We start from the raw sequence: 19,149 nt of genomic DNA, 5'->3' as shown, positions 1-19,149 counted from the left end.
TTAGGTCACAGGCAAAGGAAAAATTACTTCTTGCAGCATCATTCAGTGAGCTAGTCAGGCTGTGGCACTTCCCCTCTCCTCTTAAACACTCCAGAGCAAGCCCAGGGCTACCTGGAAGGAGGACGCAGGGGGACTTTCCAGAGGAACGCAAATGTAGGAGGTTTCCTTCTGTGTGAGGTCTCTGGGTCAGGCACAATGAAAGCTGCTGGTGCTGACAGAAGTCATCGCTTGCTAACGGAGTAAGCAGTTGTGACCAATACTGCACTGCTAAGTCCCAAGATTAAAAAGCAAATAGGCCAAAAGGAGGTAGAGAGGAGCCCCTGGCTGTTCCCATCTCTGTGGTAGAGGGACGCTCAGATGGCCTTGCTGAAAATTAAACTGAGTTGACATCTATCACGATTCCTGGCAGCTCATTAAATACAAGGGCCTTTTTCCACCTCTTGCCTCATCTTTTATTTAATTCCTTTTGTCGCCTTCCATATGGTGCCTGAGTCCAAGAGATCCCCTGAGAGGACATCTCCCTGGGGGAAAAGGTTCAGTGCTTGGGAGGCTTGCAGCACCAGAGCATCTGTTTCATCAATTTCATTGCTGTTACTCCTTTCTCCCTGTTTCTACACCATGTTTGAGGCCTGTCTTAGCCTCCAAGGAATGACTTAGCATTCAGTCTAGGGTGAACCTTTCTGGGTGAGGCTTGCATGACTGCTAAAATAATTTTCACAGCACAGTGTCAGGTACATGACACTAGCTCCGTTTATATATTTTCTCTTGGTTTTCAGTACTGGGCTTGTTTCAAGCATTCGGGAGAAGATAAACCATAAATGTTTGGTGTTAATGCTGATGTGTCGTAGCCCACTGACTGAGCCTGTTGTACCTCACTTTAATGTTCAGCACAGTAACATCTGGATTTCCCCAGGTGGTCAGTGGGTCACTGACTGGCAGAAATCCAAGTTCTCTACAAAACTGCCTGCTCTTACTTACATGACAAAATGCTGGAGAATGATGTGAAAGGGATAACGTGGCACATGGATCATTATTAGTCAGTGAGCTTTGGTGACTCACACTAACCAATACACCAGACAGCCATAATTGAAACCAAGTAACAGGAGGGAGACAGGGTGAAGAAACAGCCAACTCTTACATGCATAGATGGAAAAACATCACTTGTAAATACCTTAAGTGATCTGTAAATCATGGCATGGAGGGAGGTACTGCTCTGAAAGCAGAAACACTGTAAATAAAAGCTTGTGAGTTTAGTGGAGGAAAGGACAGCAGGCTCCACTTTGGCATAGGGACAGATGTGTAGGGGACAATTGGGTTGAGATCACAGTATCTTCAAGCTCTACTGTCATGTAAGCACAACATAGATAACATCTGTGAGTCTAAAGACATAACTGCCTCTGAGGAGTGATTGAGCTCATGTACTGGAAAAGAGCCACGTCCAGTATGTGAACTCAGGCTGGTATAAATCTGAAGCAACAGAGTTTATTCAAGGGTAAATTACATTACATTTGTACACACCCACTTCTTGTTGTTTGCAGTGCAACATTACAGAAGGCTGATGCCCTTTCAGCAGAGGTCTACAAATAATTCAACATTAGTGAATAGTCCTTTATCCTGTTTTCTATTAGAATATTCCTTGCAGTGTAGTAGGGAATGAAGTGCTGAATTGAGACAGACAATCTCAATTTGCAGTGGACCCTGTGATTTAGTTTTCAAAGCTGCTGTCTCCATCTTTTCCAGCCATTGGAGTAACCTGACAGTACAGAACAATATGTCAAACTATACGGCCAAAGGAACGACAGGCTACCAGGATCAAAAATCCATGCTGTCATGAAATGATTGTCTATTTTTTTTACCAGAACAACACATACACAATAGCTCAAAAACTGTTTTGCACCTGCTGTGCATTGTATTTGGGGTGTTCTTGAAAATGTGTTGTTCTGAAATCACTGCTGTCATGAAATTTCAGTCCTGCATCCTTTAGACAGTCAAGAGCTAAACAAGCACAGCCAAAGCACTGGTTCCCCATGCTTTCATAGAGATGCACTGCCGCTCATTTCAACATCAGTACCCTGCCTGCCTCAAAGGTGCGCCCATGGTTTGGCTCTGGTATAAGGTACTCCCACCTAGTGCCCTCCTGATGTGGGGACACAGGGGCTTGTTTGACACGTCAAGGCAGCCAGCCCAGCCCTCCCTCACGTTGGCAGAGCTTCCCTGATTCCAGAGCTACACGAATGCAACAGAGATGAAGTTCCCTGAGGACCCCATTGCAGTAAGTGCAGGACTATTACAGTGAATGCAAAGCTGACTCTCTGGAAGCTTAAACAGAGATACAAAAGTTCTTTTTGGGATGTTAGCCCAGCTTTTGATTTTAAAAGTAATGGATTCCTGTCCTGGATTACTCAAGCATGGGAGCAAAGGTTAAATTGCTGCAGAAGCCAAAATCCTTTGAAACATTGTGAAGAGGTGATGGGAAATGATCTCTCATCAATATTACAACAGAGTGTCTCTGATCCAGAAAGGTGGAAAGAGCTCTATATTTCTGTGTGAATAACTGGATAACTGCTGGTACTCAGCACTCTGCAGGACCAGATATTTTCATCTGAGTGTACTCAGCTGTAGCCCCTGCTGCAAACAGGTTTAAGAGGCAGCACAGTGCAGGCGCTGCCTTGGGAGCTGAGACTTATGACCTACTGTCAGAGTTGCCCCGGGTTCATTTGGGGATCTTGGGTTGGTTCCTGTAAAAGCTCAAGGAAAGCCAGGCTGAGAGGATCTTGAGTCAGACACCCAACTTGCGTGAACGCAGGCTATAATCTCTGTTCTCCCAGTTATCTCCATCTGTGTCTCAGAGATCTTGGATGAAAACCAGCAGCTCTTATCCTGAAACTGGGGTGCTCACATATTAGGTGATATGGGTGGGTGCATAAACAAAGGTACTACAGTAGGGTTTTCATAGTATCAATCCATATATTAACACCATATGTTACAGACTTCATATGAGAAAGGCTGGATCTGCCACTTCCGCAGTGCAGGCTGTTGCCCAGGGCAACGAGATATGAGGGGCTGCGAACCATTTAGCTATTGCTTTCTCTGCACGACTCTGAGATGTGTGATTTCCAGTTTCCCTTGGGCAATGAATTCTCTACAGCTGGCCCTGGATACGAGAGCAGTTATCTGCAGTTGCAAGACATAAATACAAGACAAACAATGATAACATACAGCATTGTGGTCTGCCTGGCAACAGCTGCTGGCAGGATCTGACTCCTCTCCTTGAATACATGCCTTGGGCTCCAGAGATTTTATAGGAGTTACTCCCAGTTAACACTGGAGAACCACTTCAAGATACTGGAACGTGGAGAGGTGAAGAAAGTCTAAACCCAGAAATGGTATCTTTCAGTATTTCAGGAGAGTGGTTGTTGCCTTTAAATTTGAAGACCTTTAAGGTAGCAGCCATATTTTAATTACAAATAGGTAGAGGAATGTCCCGAAGTTGCTGGCATCTCTAATTATTGTTATTGTGATATCTATAGATTAGTTAGGATTTTCTGAGGATATGCAAGTGCTGACAGGTACTGGCGGAAAGAACTGCAGCAGACACATGCAGTTCTTGTAATGATGATAAGTAGTAATGAGATGATTTGGAGATGTGAAGTTTGGATATGCCATCTGTTAATTATGTATGTTATAACCTCAACACTTCAAATGCATTTTCTTCTGGTATGGAGCTCACATTCTAATAGAATTGCTGTGGCTAGAATTACTATCAGGAGAGTTTGCCTCTTGTTATTAATCAATAATCTTTCACATAACAAAGCGTGACTATAAATATTTCCCCCTTTTGAGTCTGAAGTTCACTCTTACCCATTACACTTTGGTTCAGAGGTCTCTGAAGCCAAGGCTTTATTTCTGAAGTGATCAATATTGGTGTTTGCAGCATAAAAGCCAAAGCTGATGACATACATAGAAGCCATACTATTGATCTTGTAATATTCAGAGAAAATGTTATTTCAAACAGAAATAGCTATGGCCTTAGTATGACCCTAAGCTGTAATTAGGTGCATAACTAATCGGAAAGCTCCCAGCAGTAACATGCCAGTAGTTGTGGAGGTTCCCAACAGGAGGGTTGCTGGCAAAATCTGATTAATCCTTGTTATGGGGATCAGCTTATTTTGTGAAAACAAAATTCCTCATGTTTTAAAATAGAAATTCAAAGCTACTACCACCATTTCATCTGTCTCAGATTTTGCACTGTTGTCAACGTTTAGTATCTTATCCCCTTCCACGTTGCAGAAGCCAGGAGAGGCTCCACAGCAGACTTTGAAGTCACAGTTCAATTTGAGGTAAACGTTTTGGTCCTTCTTTTGTAGCTCATAAAAATATTACTTTCTGGCTTTGTTTTCAGCTAGTGGAGAATCAGTTTCAGCAACGTGCAATTGTTGTTTTGGATCATGTTGTAGTATACTCTGGCTGTACAGCAGAGCCTCGTGCATAGCTGTATCTTGAATGGGAAAAGAAGCTAGCAGCCAAGTGCACTTTGTTGGACAGAAGCAGAGGAGTTTGTTAGTGATATTCTGTGCCCATTCTATCCCAATATCTGCAATAGCAGCTCTGCCTGTCCCACACTCCCCTGCAGAGCTGGGGTGCCACCACCACGCAAGGCTTCCCCAGTACAGTCATGAGAAGGAGGAGAGATGACACACAAGCAGTCATCCTCTGCGTCCTCCTCCGTCCAGCAGGACACCAGAGCAGGGCTGCTGCCTGGGGAAGGGACAGTGTGTGTCTGTTGGCCTCAGGAATGGCAGCTGTGCTGGAGCAGCTTTGTCCACCGCAGGGGAGAGGGCAGCAGAGGGCACATCAGAAATAGAATCAATTTCTATTGATTTTCAAAGCCCCTCAAGTACAAAGTCAAGCGATTTTGTATTTCTTTCTCAGATCAGCTGAAAAGTGAGGTGTTATAGTTGGACAGAGGAGCCTCACTCGGTCTCCAAGAGATTTTATGGCACTGCAGGGTTTGGTACCCAGGAGTTCCTTCCTGTTGATAAAGCCCCATCCAGTGAGATTCAGATGGTCCCCATTGCTGCCTCTTTTGCTGAGGAGGCACTAGAGGGCACAGGAGGGTGTAACCATGTCTGTGCACAAACCCTATGGGAGCAAGGCCATTTCCCTGTTCATGCTACAGTAGCATCAAGGTGCAAAATACCCAGACAGCACGAATTCAAAGAAAGGCATGGTCTCCAGAGATAAATAGCCTGTAAGATGAGTGCTGAACCTTTGAAAACTGTGGTACACAAGTTCTCCATTTAAGCTTTTCATCTAAACTGGGATACACTAGAGAAGGACATCACTTGACTACATGTGTGTAATTCTTGATCTCTTTAGGAACCATAGTTTAAGTCTTATGTAAAAGCCATTTCTCTGTTTAAGAGTAAGCACATACCTTCATCTTAATCTCTAGAAAATATAAAAGCAAGCCTATACTTATAGCAGCTTCTCCTTCAGTAAATCTGAGCGTCTGTTGTGATTTTTATAACTTATTTGAACACTACAAGAGTTACTAAAAGTCATAAACATCTTCCAGGAAATACAAAGATTAGAAATATATACCTCACAGGAAAATAAGGCTGGTATTGGTATGATCATCCTCATGCCTCAAAGAGCAGTTCCACAGTACCCAAGCGGAGATGGTAACATTCAAATGATAGATCAGGCATGAGTTAATCTAGCAAATCTAAACTACACATCAGGAGCAGCAGGAAAAAGCAGCTGAAAACGGCATTACCCACAGCATAAGAGAAAGATGGACTAGGGGTCCTCTTAAATGGCGTAACTGGAGCACTGGGTGGAGAGTGAGTTGGTGGGAGCCTCAGGTAAAAATGTTCTGGCAGTTAAGGTTGATTAGCGCAGTCAGGATCCTGACTACATGCTGCTACTAAATGCAAAATATTTTCGCAGTATAACCCATATGCTCTAACATACCTGCCATGTCCACTACCAGTGCTGATATTTGGGATCAGTCATTGAGCCTGATTTTAAAACTGCTTGTTAGGGTTTTGGTTTTTTTTCAACAAACTAGCTCATTCTTAGCAGTTTCAGTTCAGCAGCCTTCACTACCAGGCATGCTGCCTCTGAAAGTGTACATAGTAGTAATTAGCCTGACACAAATGACACTGCAAAACTTTAATGGGCAAGATGCTGTTTTAAAATACAGTGTTGAAAAGGTGGAGGTATCTAGGAATGATATAAAATAGAGAAACACTGTGTGTGCCATGTTCAAGGGTGCAGCCAAGAAAGGGATATTTCTTGGTATGTCCCCTTTTATCTTCCAGCTTTACTGTAGTTATTGCAATTGATCTTAGACAAATTGTATGATTACCTTGAGATTCAGTTCCCAGCTGAGGATTTTTTCCTTTTGCTTCATTATTTGTATTAAGATTTTAAAGTTAATTGGTGGATTCTTATGATGCTTCTGAAGTAATTAAAAATATTGCTCTATTTTTTGCACAGTTGATTGCTATTCTTGAAGCAAGTATATTTAAAACAAGAGACAGACAAAAATATTGTGTAGAATTATGTGAATTTATGTTACAAAGGAGCAGCAAAGAAAGGGCTAAAGTGGGTGTGAAACTATTATATCCCCACCTGAAAAGCAGGTAGCAATTAGGAGTATGTGTTATCAATAATAGTGGCATCGAGAACTGCTACAGGGCCTGTTCCAAATAAGCTGTGAAAGAGATACCAGCTGAAAGAGATTAAATAAGAAGGTAAGTTTTCAGGTGTGGAAGGAAATATAAAAGAGGGGTTGGAAGGTTGTGTGCTGTATGGGTAACCTGAAAGTTGTATGGAAGGCTTATCTGAAGAATGAAGTTTGTATGCTGTGTGGGATGCTTTAAGGGTGTGTAGGAGGGTGAAGGCTACCAGGAAGCTGGAAAAGCTGCATGGGAGACCTGGAGGCCAGGCAGGTGGCTGGGAATGTGAGCTGAGTCCAATATTATCAGCTTGCGTGGCTTGGAGACTTAAGAAAGACAGAAAAATAATTACTTGTAAGAGTTCCTATGGATGTTCCAGAGCTTAGGGATGCAAGAAACAACTGTTGTTTATTCACCAGCACATTAAACAATTAGATTCTCTTTTAGGCAGAATGACTGTAGATAGTAATTTTGTGGAATTAGTTGTTAACCTAGAGCTCTTGGAGCCTTCAGGGTTATAGGAGGTGGAAGAAAAAGTAAAGACTTTAGATATTACAATATCTTAAGAGGAAGCAGCATTTGAGAAGAAGCTGCTTCCTTTGAATGTCTTTATATCACTTAAGAATTAATGTGAGTGATAGGTTGGCTTTCATGTGTTCTCTTGGGTGCTATAGTTGCCTTTTAATGCTATCTAGAAGCACTGGTTAGGTGAGCAGGGTCTGTCTTATGGCGGTGTTGCTCTTTGCCAGGGTGTGGAGTCAGCTGGCACGAAAGTCCTCACAGTAAGAGAGGTCTCTACCAACTGACTGCATTAGTGCAGAAGCACTGGGAGCTGGAATCCCTCTTAAATCAGTGCAGGCTCCAGCAGATGTGTCATCTACTCACTTCTTCTTCAAGTGGTACATATGTACTGATAATGTGCTGTTCAACCTTCTCTGCCGCCTGTATGCAGCATGCCTCTGTCAGTATCTTCGGAGCCATGCTGTGAGTACAGCTGATTGGAAAGGGTGCTCTGCTACTGAGACAGTGCTGGCAAATATTTCTAGTTTGCAGATGCAGGAGAGAACATGCTGATCTATGTCAGTGTTGCTATAGAACTTTGAAACAAGGACTGGATACCTCTGACTCCAGGTGGTACCAGTGAAAGCATAGGTCATTAGTATCTCAGAGAGTCAAAAGTCCAGTGCAGACAGACTAATATTTGGGTGCAACTAGGAGGATGGCATGCTACTTCATCCTTATGCCCCTGTCCACTTTGAGGTCACTTCAACAGTGAGTCACTTCAAATGCTGAATCTGATGTGGTTTCATTCTTGACAACAGAATAATCCTAATTGTGAATCTACTGCTTTTAGCTGCTTTCAAACTATTTTGCTGTTGCTTCTTTAAGCAGAATGTCTTTGTATGTAAAGATATCCCTCAGTATAAACCAAGTCTGAAGGGTTCTCGAGCCTGTGGGAGATGTATGGATATCTGCTTTTAGCACATTCATCCCCAAATTTTTGCTTTTGTGGGGCAAAACTTCAGGTAAAATACTTCCTATTTACCCTCTGCTCCCCCCTTTTTCAAATGGTTCTCAGATGCATACTCAAATAAAACAAAACAAAAATATTATTCTTAAACTGTATCCTTTTATTGGCAATTAAATGGGAAATTGCCTATTTCATGGGAGTAACAATCTCTCTGTGGTACCAAAGTGCTCAGCTGAGAATCACTGGAGAAGTACAAAGCATTATCGAATGTTATATTCCATGCAGTGGATTTATGCCTATTGGGACTAAGGTCCATAAACGGATGTGGGATTTAGATGTGTTTTACTGAGTTAATCTGTGTTGGTCAGCAGAAAGCATTTGTAGTGGGGTTTTCTGGCAGGCTAAAGAGCAATTTTTTTTGTACCTCATCAGAACATGGCACCACTCAGCTTTAGGTGATTTTAAGCCCATAGTACTGTTGAAGTCGAAGCACTGTCTTTAATTTGTTGGCTGGCGGTCTGGCCTGGTGCAGGCAGTGGTTAACACATCGCAACGTGAACGCTGCATGTCCTTATAGTGGGACACTTGAGTTGACAGGGAAGGTCTTTGTGCATTGGTGTGATATAGCGGAACCCTTGCATTGCATCTTGTAGGACAAGTTATCTCAGATGCAGCTCTACGTTTCTGCATATGAAGCTGACTTAGAAATCTTATTTTTATTGTGTGGACATACTTGCCTGTTGATGTATATGGTCCCTGGATAATTTTACGCTTGCAACAAAAGGAAAGACAGCTTTTATGCTCAAGCTTTGTCTGTCCCAGCTGGCTCTTTTCCATATAATTTTAGCAGCTCTTGCTTCGTTTTGACAGAGGATTGAAACTCTTGGTTTCCTGTCAGTTTTCCCTATTATAAGACATTACAGAATCAAGACAGATTAGGCTGATGAAAGCCAGTAATTGTGCTCACTGGGGAGGGGAGGAGGAGGGTTGGGAGCGTGGTTGTGTGTGGTGAGGCAGTGTCTTGGTCTTGCAAGACCAAGTGTGATGCAGTACTCTGGGTGGGGAGGAGGTAAATGAAGTGTACATATGATGTACACTGATGCACATGCTAGCAGTTTATCCATATCTTTATTTTTTCTGCTACATGCCAGACTTTGGTGTAACTTGGGAAATCAGCCTGTAGATGTGTCTTTCTAGAACCTTATAATCCATTACAGCTGACAGTTTAAAGACAAAGCTGAGGAGAGCAAACTGGGAATGCCCATGGGTTCAGTCTGTGAGTGGATATGAGGAAGGAACAGTTCTGAAGCATCATGCATTGAGCAGGACAAATTCCTACTGCTTGAGTGTAGGTGTATGCAAGTGTCCAGCTGTCCTGTGTGATTGACTGATTTTATCCTTGGTTCCCTGGAAGGATGCAAACCTTGCCCTTGGGGATGTGAAAGGAGTGTGTTTGATGTATATCTGCCAGCTGAGAGGGCCCAATCTGTCAAAGCCTTGGTGTTAATGAAAGGCTGGATAGGAGCTCCTCTTTCTTTGTGGACTGCTCAGAGTAACTGAGTGAACCTCAGTGCACAGACATGCAGACAGGAAAAAAAAAAATCAATAGTCCCTAAAGTCCAATATCCCACCCTACTAGTAATGATGTTGAGTGTTTGAGAGATGGCAATAAAATATTGGAAGTGCCTTTACTGTACTTTGTAATGTGAGAAGCTGTTTCTTCCTGTTCAGCTAATGTTTGGCATGTGTTCAAAAGCCTTGAGTATCAACAGCCCTTGTGATTCTTACAGATCCTATTTTTATCCTTGTGTCTTTCTGGTTCTTCTTTATCTGCTTCAAGTTATGAATTGCAACAACAACAAAAATGCTGTTTCTGTCAGGGGATGTGCACAGCTGCTTCTCAGAGAAAGAAGCTGTCCTGGTGGTCTTGGCTGCATGGATCCAGCAGCTGTTTTGCAGTCTAAGTGCTCCAGTGGTTGGTTGCAGGGAGAAAAAGATGAAGGAGGGGGAGAGAAAGAGGAACAGTGCAGGGTTCTGGGTGCCAGCGAGAATCAGGGTTACCATCACACTGGAGGTAACTCAGTGTGTCAGTGGCAGAGTACAAAAAGGAGAAAAGCATGTCCCTGTCTTAATGTCCAGAAACTTTCTTTTCCAGCACTTATGCTACTGCTGGAGGGCAATGGCACAAGGACCGTGCCTGTGCATCCACCTCTCACATGCTGCATGGGTGGCAAGGTGATCATGGTGTTAGGGAGTGTGGGAGAATGATGGCCTGACATGCCCAATTTTATGGATCACAACCTCTGGGTTACCCAGTAACTCTCTCATCTGTTCCTTTTGCATTTACTTGTCTTTCATTTTATTCCACTTACTCTTTAAGCCAAGAGCAATGTTTTGGGTATGTAATGCACAGCAAGACTTTTAGCCTTACTTAGGCATTTTCATCATCAAGACTGGAATAACTTGGCATCCAAACCCAAACCCTGGATCTAGCTGCTTTTTACTCCTGTGCCACTTACAGATTGGTAACTTTGGGAATCTGTTTATCTTGCCAAGCAGATGCCTAGCAGAACAGGAATGCATTCTGTTTGTGCATAGCTGCAGAGGTCAAGAGAGCTAGATAAAATAAACCCTGCAGGTGCAACAGCAAGTCTGGTCCACTGCTTGGTCTATGAAGTTTCCACTGATCTCCTGATCTCCCAGATTCTCCAATCCAGCAGTGATGGTACTGGTGCTTATTTAGTTTTTTTTTAAATAATGATGGTAATGGTTCTTGATTAGCCCTGGATGCCTACAGGGCTTTGAGATGGCAACAGAAGTTCTTTTGGGGTAGGTTGTCTTCTGATCTTTGCTATACTCACTCCTGCTTTTGGCAGCTTGTGTGGGAGTAAATGTGCACCAACAGTGGCAGAGTTCTTGTTTTCTGCTGCTGAACATGACCAAAACTGTTTTGCTTGTCAGTTAGGAAATCACTTTAAGCAGATCAGTGTAATGAGATTCTGAAGCCATATGGCACTGGAATTAGTGCCTTCTAGTGCAGTAACTGCATGTTGTAATTGCAACGGTGCTGTATGCTAAAAGTAATTTGAAGAGCAGAGATTCCTCTGCTAGTTCCTTTAACTCCTTGGGGCTTAAAACAATGCCTGGGATGCAGCCCTTTATTAAAAAAGGAGGGGGAAGGAGTGGGAGTCCTGGTCTGCTTTTTATTAGCTGGAACAAAATCAATGGAAGTTAACAGAAAAGACCCGTTTCCATTCTCTAGCTGAAAAGTGGAATGGATGTAACCTGTAACAGCACTAAGTGTGCTCTGAAAAGAAACCTTTTTTGTCAAGCTGCCTTGTGGCTTATCAGATTCGTGACCGGGGTGGTGGGAAAGGCAGAAAGAAGGTCACCAAGGTATATGCAAAAGGACTAGTGTGTTTCAGCACAGCTATCTAAGAACACTTCAAACTTAAGATAGAACTTCACATAAAAAATAGGAAAATTGAAGCTGGGGTTTCAAGAATGAAATATGGATATTTTTCTTAGCCTCCATGTGCATAACCTTAATAGTGTAATTGGATTTAGATTCCTTATTTCTCAGCCTTGTAGAATACTATATATAGGTGAGGGGAGCTGCTAGTCTTCATGAATAAATAAGGTATCTCCTGATGATCTCACTGGGTTGGGGGTTTTTTTGGTGGTTTCTTTTGTGTGTGTGGGGTTTTTTTTTAAATCATTGGTGGATAGAGGCAATTTTTCAGTCACATCTACTTGTTGGTTTGATGAAGTGTAAGAACTTTGATGGTTCATACAAGGCTCTATGGGAAAAGCTATGTCTGTTTCGTCTCAATTGTTTTAATGACTGGGGGGGTAAGTTGCAGAGAGTGTTTTAGAGTATTTTTTCTGTTGCCTCACTTACACATGCAGCAGAAGCAGACTTCTCTCCCAATTTCCTTTAGCACATAATGCTGTTTCAAAACTCAGTTCTTTTCACCAGAAATAATGTCCATTGGGCCCAGCACCATTGAGATCCAATGTGTGTGTTGCATGTTTAATGCTTAATGTGGTACCAGCCATTGGAGCGCTGCTTTTTTGAGGCAGAAGCATGTTATTTCATGAAAAGAGGTATAGGGCTTAAAGGCAAATTAGTTAAATCAGTTTAAATTTATGGCAGTCCTCTGGCTATGCAGTCATGACAACAAGCACTTCCTAGCAAGCTCCAGTTCCAAGGTAAACTGGCATTTCTAATGGAACTGCACTAGTTTCTAGTTTCTCAGTTTGTTTTGGTTAATGGAATCTCTCTGGGGATATCTGGGTAGTTGGGATTTTTTGTTTAGTTGTTTTTTGTTTGGGTTTTGGGTTTGAGTTTTTTAATTTGTGATGACATTTTCTTACATGGATTTACTTGCTTATTCATTGACAGACCAACCCAGATGATGTTGCTAGGCAATGCTGGCAATTCATGAGTAGGAAATGTCCTCTTCCTTAGCTTTTCCAAACATTTTGCTGTGGCTGTCTGGAGCAGCAGGGAAGTAACCCCCTTCTGTTCTGTGATCTATGGAGAAGACCCAAGTAAGCATGCTCGCCATCTTCTGTACCTGCTCCCTCTACTACAATCTTCTGCATGCAAAGAGCATAACTTGCTTCCAGTCAGACTGATACCTTTTAACTAACAGAGGAAAATTGTGAAGAATCTGTTATCCGTGCTGAGTGCATGTTTGGTAACATTATGTATGAGTGTTCCTGCAAGGCAGCTCTTGCAGTAGCTCCTGTGCAGATAGATCCAGTGCAGTACAGAAGTGGTAATTTGTGTGGTAGGAAACAGTGCAGGTCTTAGTGCTCCCATGTCAAAGGTTTCCCATATGTCAGGAGAAGCTAGCCCAGCTGCCTGTGAAATGTGAATGAAATGAAACTTGCAGGAGAAGAAACAGATCCTTCTGTCCATCCATCCTAGTTCTTGCAGCACAGCACTCAGTCCTTGAAATAAACATCATGTGCCTGGTTGCTAAATGCATAGCAGCTACAGTCAGCTTTTTTTTGGTTTTGTTTGGAGTTGGGTGATGGCAATGGTACCCCAGGCATCAGAGATGTGTATTTAGTGTTGTGATGCATCAGTGTTTCCTAAGGAAAGATGTTTTTTAGATCGTTTTCCTGGTGTGTGCTGTGGCTACCTGTGCTTCAAAAGTTCACACCTAGGGCAGATATCTTCTTGTCCCACTTTCAGCATCAAATCTCCCTGCCTTGGAACAGAGTGTCTCATAGATCCTCCTGTTGTGAAGCCATGTGGACACCAGTGGGAACAGTGTACACAAGGAGGGAGGATGGCAAACAGAAGTGTATTGCCACAAATGCTGGATTCTCCCTCATTGTATTTTTATATAAGGGCAAGGTCGAAGTGCAGTTATTCTGTTTCAGACATACACATGAACGTGTTGTCAGAAAAGCTTATTTTCCAAGGTACATCGTGTTTGCCTGTATACGGAAGGACACCTTGAGGCCCTGTAATGAAAGAAAAGAGGATGGAAGAAAGGCTTTCAGATAAAACTGCTGGGTTGTGTTTCTAGTTTTCTTAGGATGACAGTTTTCTACAAATTAATTTTGCCTTCTGTACCACTGTTCTCCTTATCTGTAAAATATTTCAGTCCCCTGGGGATTTCTGTATGGAAGCTCTAATAAATATTTTACAAATGCTAATGAATCAGGCCACCCAACAGCTCAGTACATCATTGTCCTCACTTAGCAGGTAGGGTATTGGCAAAGAGCAGGAGGGTGACAGCTTTATGCCATGCAGCAAAGCTGGAGTGGAAGGGAGCACAAATCTTTTCATTTAAGCGTGGAAATCCCCTTTATAGTTTCCTTTCATCAAAAGGAGAGGTTCTGAGACTCCCTGCTCCTCAAGTCTGGTAGCTGTTTTTCTCCGTAGTCAGTTTGTGCACGTTGGAAAGCTTGAACAACTCACTGGTTGAGGAGCAGTGGACCTGGCAGGGGAGAAGCTGCAGAAGGTTGTGGAACGGGGAAGTAGGAGGGTATTGACTTCTGTATGCTTCAGGCATTCATGCCAGTCTATTTAGTTATTCACCATTTTAGTAATGGCACTGTGTGAGGTTTTTTTTTCTCCTGGGCATCTTTACTCCCTCAAGTTTAGTCTCTGATTTGTATTAGTTAGGCTTCTCCTTTCCCACTCCATGTCTAGGGCTATCAGATATGGTCTGAGAGGGCCATGAGCTGAAGGACACTGGATGCAGCTATGTAAAGTGCCAACAGGTGGTAGCGGCTGAAGCAGAGGGAGGCAAAGGTTCTCCTGGCCTCTGTTTAAGATCCTTGGAGGAAGCTTGTTCTGTGCTCAAGTCCCTGCAGTTGAGCTCTGGGTTGCAGCTCAGCCCTGATTTATTAAGTTCTCATTGTATTCTTTGCCCTGTCACCAGTACTGACCTTGTGCCTGTTCTTGCATCTCCTGTGCAGTCCCCTCCTGACCCCAGGGAAGGCTCCTTTTTATTTCACTGCATCAGGATTGAGTGCTCCCTGCACTCAGTTCCCCAGTGCTAGTTTCTTCCCAAGACTCTCCGATCAGTGAGTTGTATTATAGTAATTATTCAAAGGTGAAAAAGCCCCTTCAAAGGGAAATTTCTAAACATAAGTTTCAAGTCTCTCATTTTGGTGTCAAACTGATGGATCAAACTTCTTTTTTTTAAAAAAAAATAAACTGGGTGAGGGGTTGCACAGCTAGCAGAGCATGTTTGACAGCAGTGTTTTTCTTCTGTCTTCTATTTGCTACTGTGTTCATTTAGATTATCAGATCTTATGAGCAGGGACCATGCACAGCAGCAGAGGGCTTTTCTGTACAGTTGCAGCCTCCCAGTAACTGCCGCCAGACATATGAGTAATTGGTTGAGCAGCTCTGCAGAGCAGTCTCCTTGTACTGTCCAAGCTGAAATGCAGAAGTAAAAAAAATCATCTTGGTGATGAAGAATCATAAAATCATAAGCCTGAAAGGGACCAAAACCTATGAAGAAAAACCGTTTCTTAAAGAAAAATTCTTTGTGAATATATCCGGCATGCTCTTTAAGAGACATTCTGTGATCTTGCAACATGCTTCTGGGATCTTCTCTCTTCATTGCTGCTTATAAGATAGCTTTAAATTAATGATAAGGAAGTCATTCAGGCCATGGGCTGTGCTGAGGTTCACAGCTTTCATTCTGAATGAGAGAATAAAGTAAACTGATATTGAAAGCAAGGAGGGAGAAACAAACGCAGTCAGTAAGCCTATAAAAGCCTTAGCCAATTGCAATGGCGAACATCCTGCTGGCAAGGGTGACCTTGAATGAACTAAGTGGGATAAAGTCACCAGCCTGGACTGACGGCTGAAGAATCAGGCTGGATTCCAGCAAACCAAGAGAGCAGGTTCCTGGCAAGAGTCTCCTGAGCTGTGGCAATGGCTTCTCGATGTCGGAAATGTGGACAACAGGTGCCCAGGAATCCACCTTTCACTGCCGTCCGGATAACAGAAGGAGAAATGAAATCTTATCATGATTTTATAGGAGGATGTATTAGACTGGAACGCATGACAAAGAAAGGTATGTGCAGCATCTTTAAAAGAAATAGCATCTTCTCATAGTGTTAGCTGCATTGCATTCCTTGGAGATTTGCAAAAAGATTATTTTTCTAATGCTTTGAGGAGTCAGTGGTAAATAAAGACAGCTGGCTGGGTTTGAATGTTAACTCAGGTATAAGTGCATCATTTTACTTGGCTGTATGTTTCTGGAATATTTCCAGTGATTTGACCTGGAGGAGTTTAAAATGAATGCTAGACTCATTCTGAAAAATGTTTATTTTGCTTGAGTGTTAGACACTGAGGTTTCTGTATATGTCTGGAGCAGGTATTTGATGTGAATGTAAAATACTTTTTTGAAATGAATGTAAGGAGTTGGGGCAGTGGGTTTCATGACCCAGCTGACTCTGTCATCCTGTGCTCCTAAATTATGATGTAGAAGGTTGATAACTTTTTCACTGTAAAGATTTTGGTTTCACTTTACTCGTGACAAACTCGGACTATCAAGCTTTTTGTGCTCTGCATGGGTCAGTCTGGGTACAGGGCAGTATTCTACTCTGAGTGGGTTGCTGGTGTCCTGGCAATTTGTGCTAACTGCATGTTAACTCTGAAGTGGAGTGGTGGTAGTTGAAATCTAGGCTGTTGACTGTTCAGTCACACAGCAAGATTGCTGAATCATAGAACACTTTTTCTGTGTCATTTGAGAGAAAGATTAATCAAGGAACCCTTTGGTTTTTTATTTGCTCTGTTAACTTGAATAAATACTTAGCAAACCTCAAATCCAGAACTTCATAACATGTTCACTAGTATGTGACAAAAAGATCCCTGAAAGCATGCAATGTGACTGTACTTTCAGGTTGAATTGTTTATTTGCTGAAGAGCCAATTAAATCATAAGAGAGTTGCATTTCAATCTGGTAAATCGAGAATATTCTGCAGAAAAGAGGTGGACCAGAAGCAGGTCATCTGCTGGCAGCTACTGCTTACAAATTGGGATTTGCAGATGCTTTCTTTAATAGGGCTCTAATGCACAATGCCACGGTTTGAAAACTGCAAAGCCAGTCCATTGTACCTCTGCTTCTGTTGGCCATCTACCCGTGCTGATTTTTGGGCTCAGTGCCTACCTATGTGGTGTTGTATTTGGCTGACCTTTCAGTAACTCTAATGTTTCCAGTTCCAGTCTTTGTAACGAGGCATTCAGGGTTGTGTAGCATGGCAGAAATATCTGGTATCTGAGTACAAGAGAGAACAGAATTAATTGAAGTTCCTTCCTGACTCTTTGATCAGGTGCTTCCAGGTTGCTCACGGCTTTGGGGGCCTGTGGGCCTGCTGGAGGCAGAGCTCAGGCATCTGCTGTTCTTTTTCTTCCTGTAGGTAGGGAAGGGAAGACACTAGGAAGAGCTTTGCCATGGTTACTGTTCCCAGGGAAACTCTGTCCCTGCTTCTCCTGTTGAGAGATGACCTGGCATAGTATTATGGGCGGAAATCCTTTGGAAAAAAATTTTCTGCTAGAGAACAGTGTGTCAAATCGGTCTGAGCCTGTTGCCATTTTGTAAGGCAGAAAGCATCTTTGCTGTGTGTGTTTTAAATTTGGCAAATGAGGCTGCAGGAGGGGCAGAAGTTAGGTTATTGTTGGGGTCAAGTTCCTTCAGCTTGCGTGCATCAGAGCTGTGTTCTGTGAGAATACACCAGTGACAGCTCTGCATGCGGTGATGATGTTAGAAGGGGGCTAAGGAGCTGGCAAGGTGGCACGGGAATTTATACCACCACCACTGCCTGGGTTCTTTTCTCCTGCTTTGAACTGACTCTGTACTCATCTCCTGTGTTGTTTTGGCCATAATTTTCTGATCTGTGAGGTGGAAGAAGTGGGAATTACCCGCCTCCATAAATATTGGATCCTGGTGATGTAGCTATGACTATCCTTTGAAGCTTAGACCAGTTTCCCTTTGCATTAGGTGTTGCATAAACACAGGGAAAGAAAAATGGTCTGTCCTGGAGGACTTGAACTTTATCTGCCCCATCTTGCTAGCCCTTTGTTACTAGCAAAAATTCATTGACAAGCTCCAGGGGTGGATGTGTGCCTCTTTCTCAGGCTGGCTCTGTCTAAACATAGTGGCCAATGCAGGATCTCTGTGGCATGTTCTGACTTGACTCTCCCTTAGGGGTACGCTTTGTGCAATGTAAAGACCTAACTGGAGCATTGTTAAGGACTAATTGGCTAGTGCTTACTCAGTACTTCAGGCGCTCCAAAGTATGAAGCATTTTTCACATACAGGCCACATCTATGGAGCCCTGTGAATATTCTGTGGCAATTTTATCTCTTGTACTAAATATTGTAATGAGAAGAGATGGAAGGCACCCAGGTAACTACAGCAGCAATAGAGACCATGTGGTTGTGGTCAGGCCTGCAGTGACCCGCAGGTAACCTACCTGCCATCAGCAGTACCCCATAGCAAACAATGCTGTGCCAAGCTAATCCAGCTCCTGGATCATGCAAGTTCAAAGCTTCCTTGGAATCAATGTTATTTGTTTTGGTGAGCATTTGAAAGTGTGGTTGTAGCTTTTTGTTCATGTAAAGAGGTGAAAATAGTGAATGCTTATGGAAAGGAAGTGCTGCTGTGGGGGGCCAGTTTGAAGGATGGTCTCCCTATGCTATGGCCATGTGATGACTGCTCAGAGCTCCACAGCCCTGCTTCCCTGTAACAGCCAGAGGAAGGACCTTGCTGTATGAGCTGGCCTATGGGTGCTGAAGTCCCCTCTGTGGTCTAATGTACAAATGGTGCTATTTTGAGTACTAGTGTATGACCTTGAGACTTTCCCTGGGAGCTGCAGCTCCAAGGTGCTATAACTGACATATGAGGGGAAAGAGCCCCCAGAAAGCCAGGCAAGAAATGTGGCAGGGACTCCAGTCCAGAGTTGATCCTTCTTGTAGTAGCCCTTTCAGTTCCTCACAAAAGAGACACTGAAGCTGAAAGCAAAGCTTAGCCTCTTGTCATGAAATGCATTGTTTTTTGTACAGTGGCTCATGTACCTTTTCAGCACTGACATGACTATTCATGTTACCCAATTGCTGGTTAAAATCTTTTATGCTTGAGGACACTGCCTGCTGAACTGGCCCCCTCTGTCCCCAGATGCTTTTAATTAGTCTGCCTTGTTGTGATGCTCGTGTCCTCCAGTGGGACCACACATCTACTGGGGCTTTACATGGATGGATGAGCATTGGCTGGTTAGACTGTATTTTTGCATGCTGTGGAGCTTGAGGCTGCATGCAGATTATATATTTTAAAATGAATAAATGTGTGTTTTTCATCTGTGCTCAAGGCTGGTGGCTGCATAAACCAGGGTAATGAATCTGCAGATACTAAGGAGAATGCAGCTCATTGCTGAGGCTCTTCAGGATTTTGCTGTTGCTGCAAAACCAGGCAAGACTCTCCTTGCCAGTAAAATGGGGACATGCCTCTT

At 43.1% G+C, this 19,149-nt stretch overlaps 1 protein-coding gene across 6 annotated transcripts in view; it reads left to right on the top strand.

Annotated features, from left to right (window-relative positions):
* The window catches only part of MCF2L2 (MCF.2 cell line derived transforming sequence-like 2), a 181,064-nt gene that overhangs the window by 6,793 nt on the left and 155,122 nt on the right, over positions 1-19,149 (top strand). The window contains exon 1 of one of the 6 annotated variants that reach the window (XM_056358583.1): positions 15,378-15,713. The exons of 1 other annotated variant lie outside the window; for it this stretch is intronic. In XM_056358583.1, the coding sequence (XP_056214558.1) occupies positions 15,572-15,713 (142 nt within the window). In that variant the 5' untranslated portion in view covers positions 15,378-15,571. Of the gene's footprint in view, positions 1-15,377; positions 15,714-19,149 lie in introns of those variants that run through there. 4 more of the 6 variants (XM_056358579.1, XM_056358578.1, XM_056358581.1 and 1 more) reach the window with 4 other exon arrangements.

Source organism: Falco biarmicus, chromosome 13 (assembly GCF_023638135.1).
Source record: "Falco biarmicus isolate bFalBia1 chromosome 13, bFalBia1.pri, whole genome shotgun sequence".
Taxonomy (NCBI): Eukaryota; Metazoa; Chordata; class Aves; order Falconiformes; family Falconidae; genus Falco; species Falco biarmicus.
The sequence above is the reverse complement of the archived record's forward strand: the minus strand, read 5'-3'. Positions and strand labels throughout refer to the sequence as shown.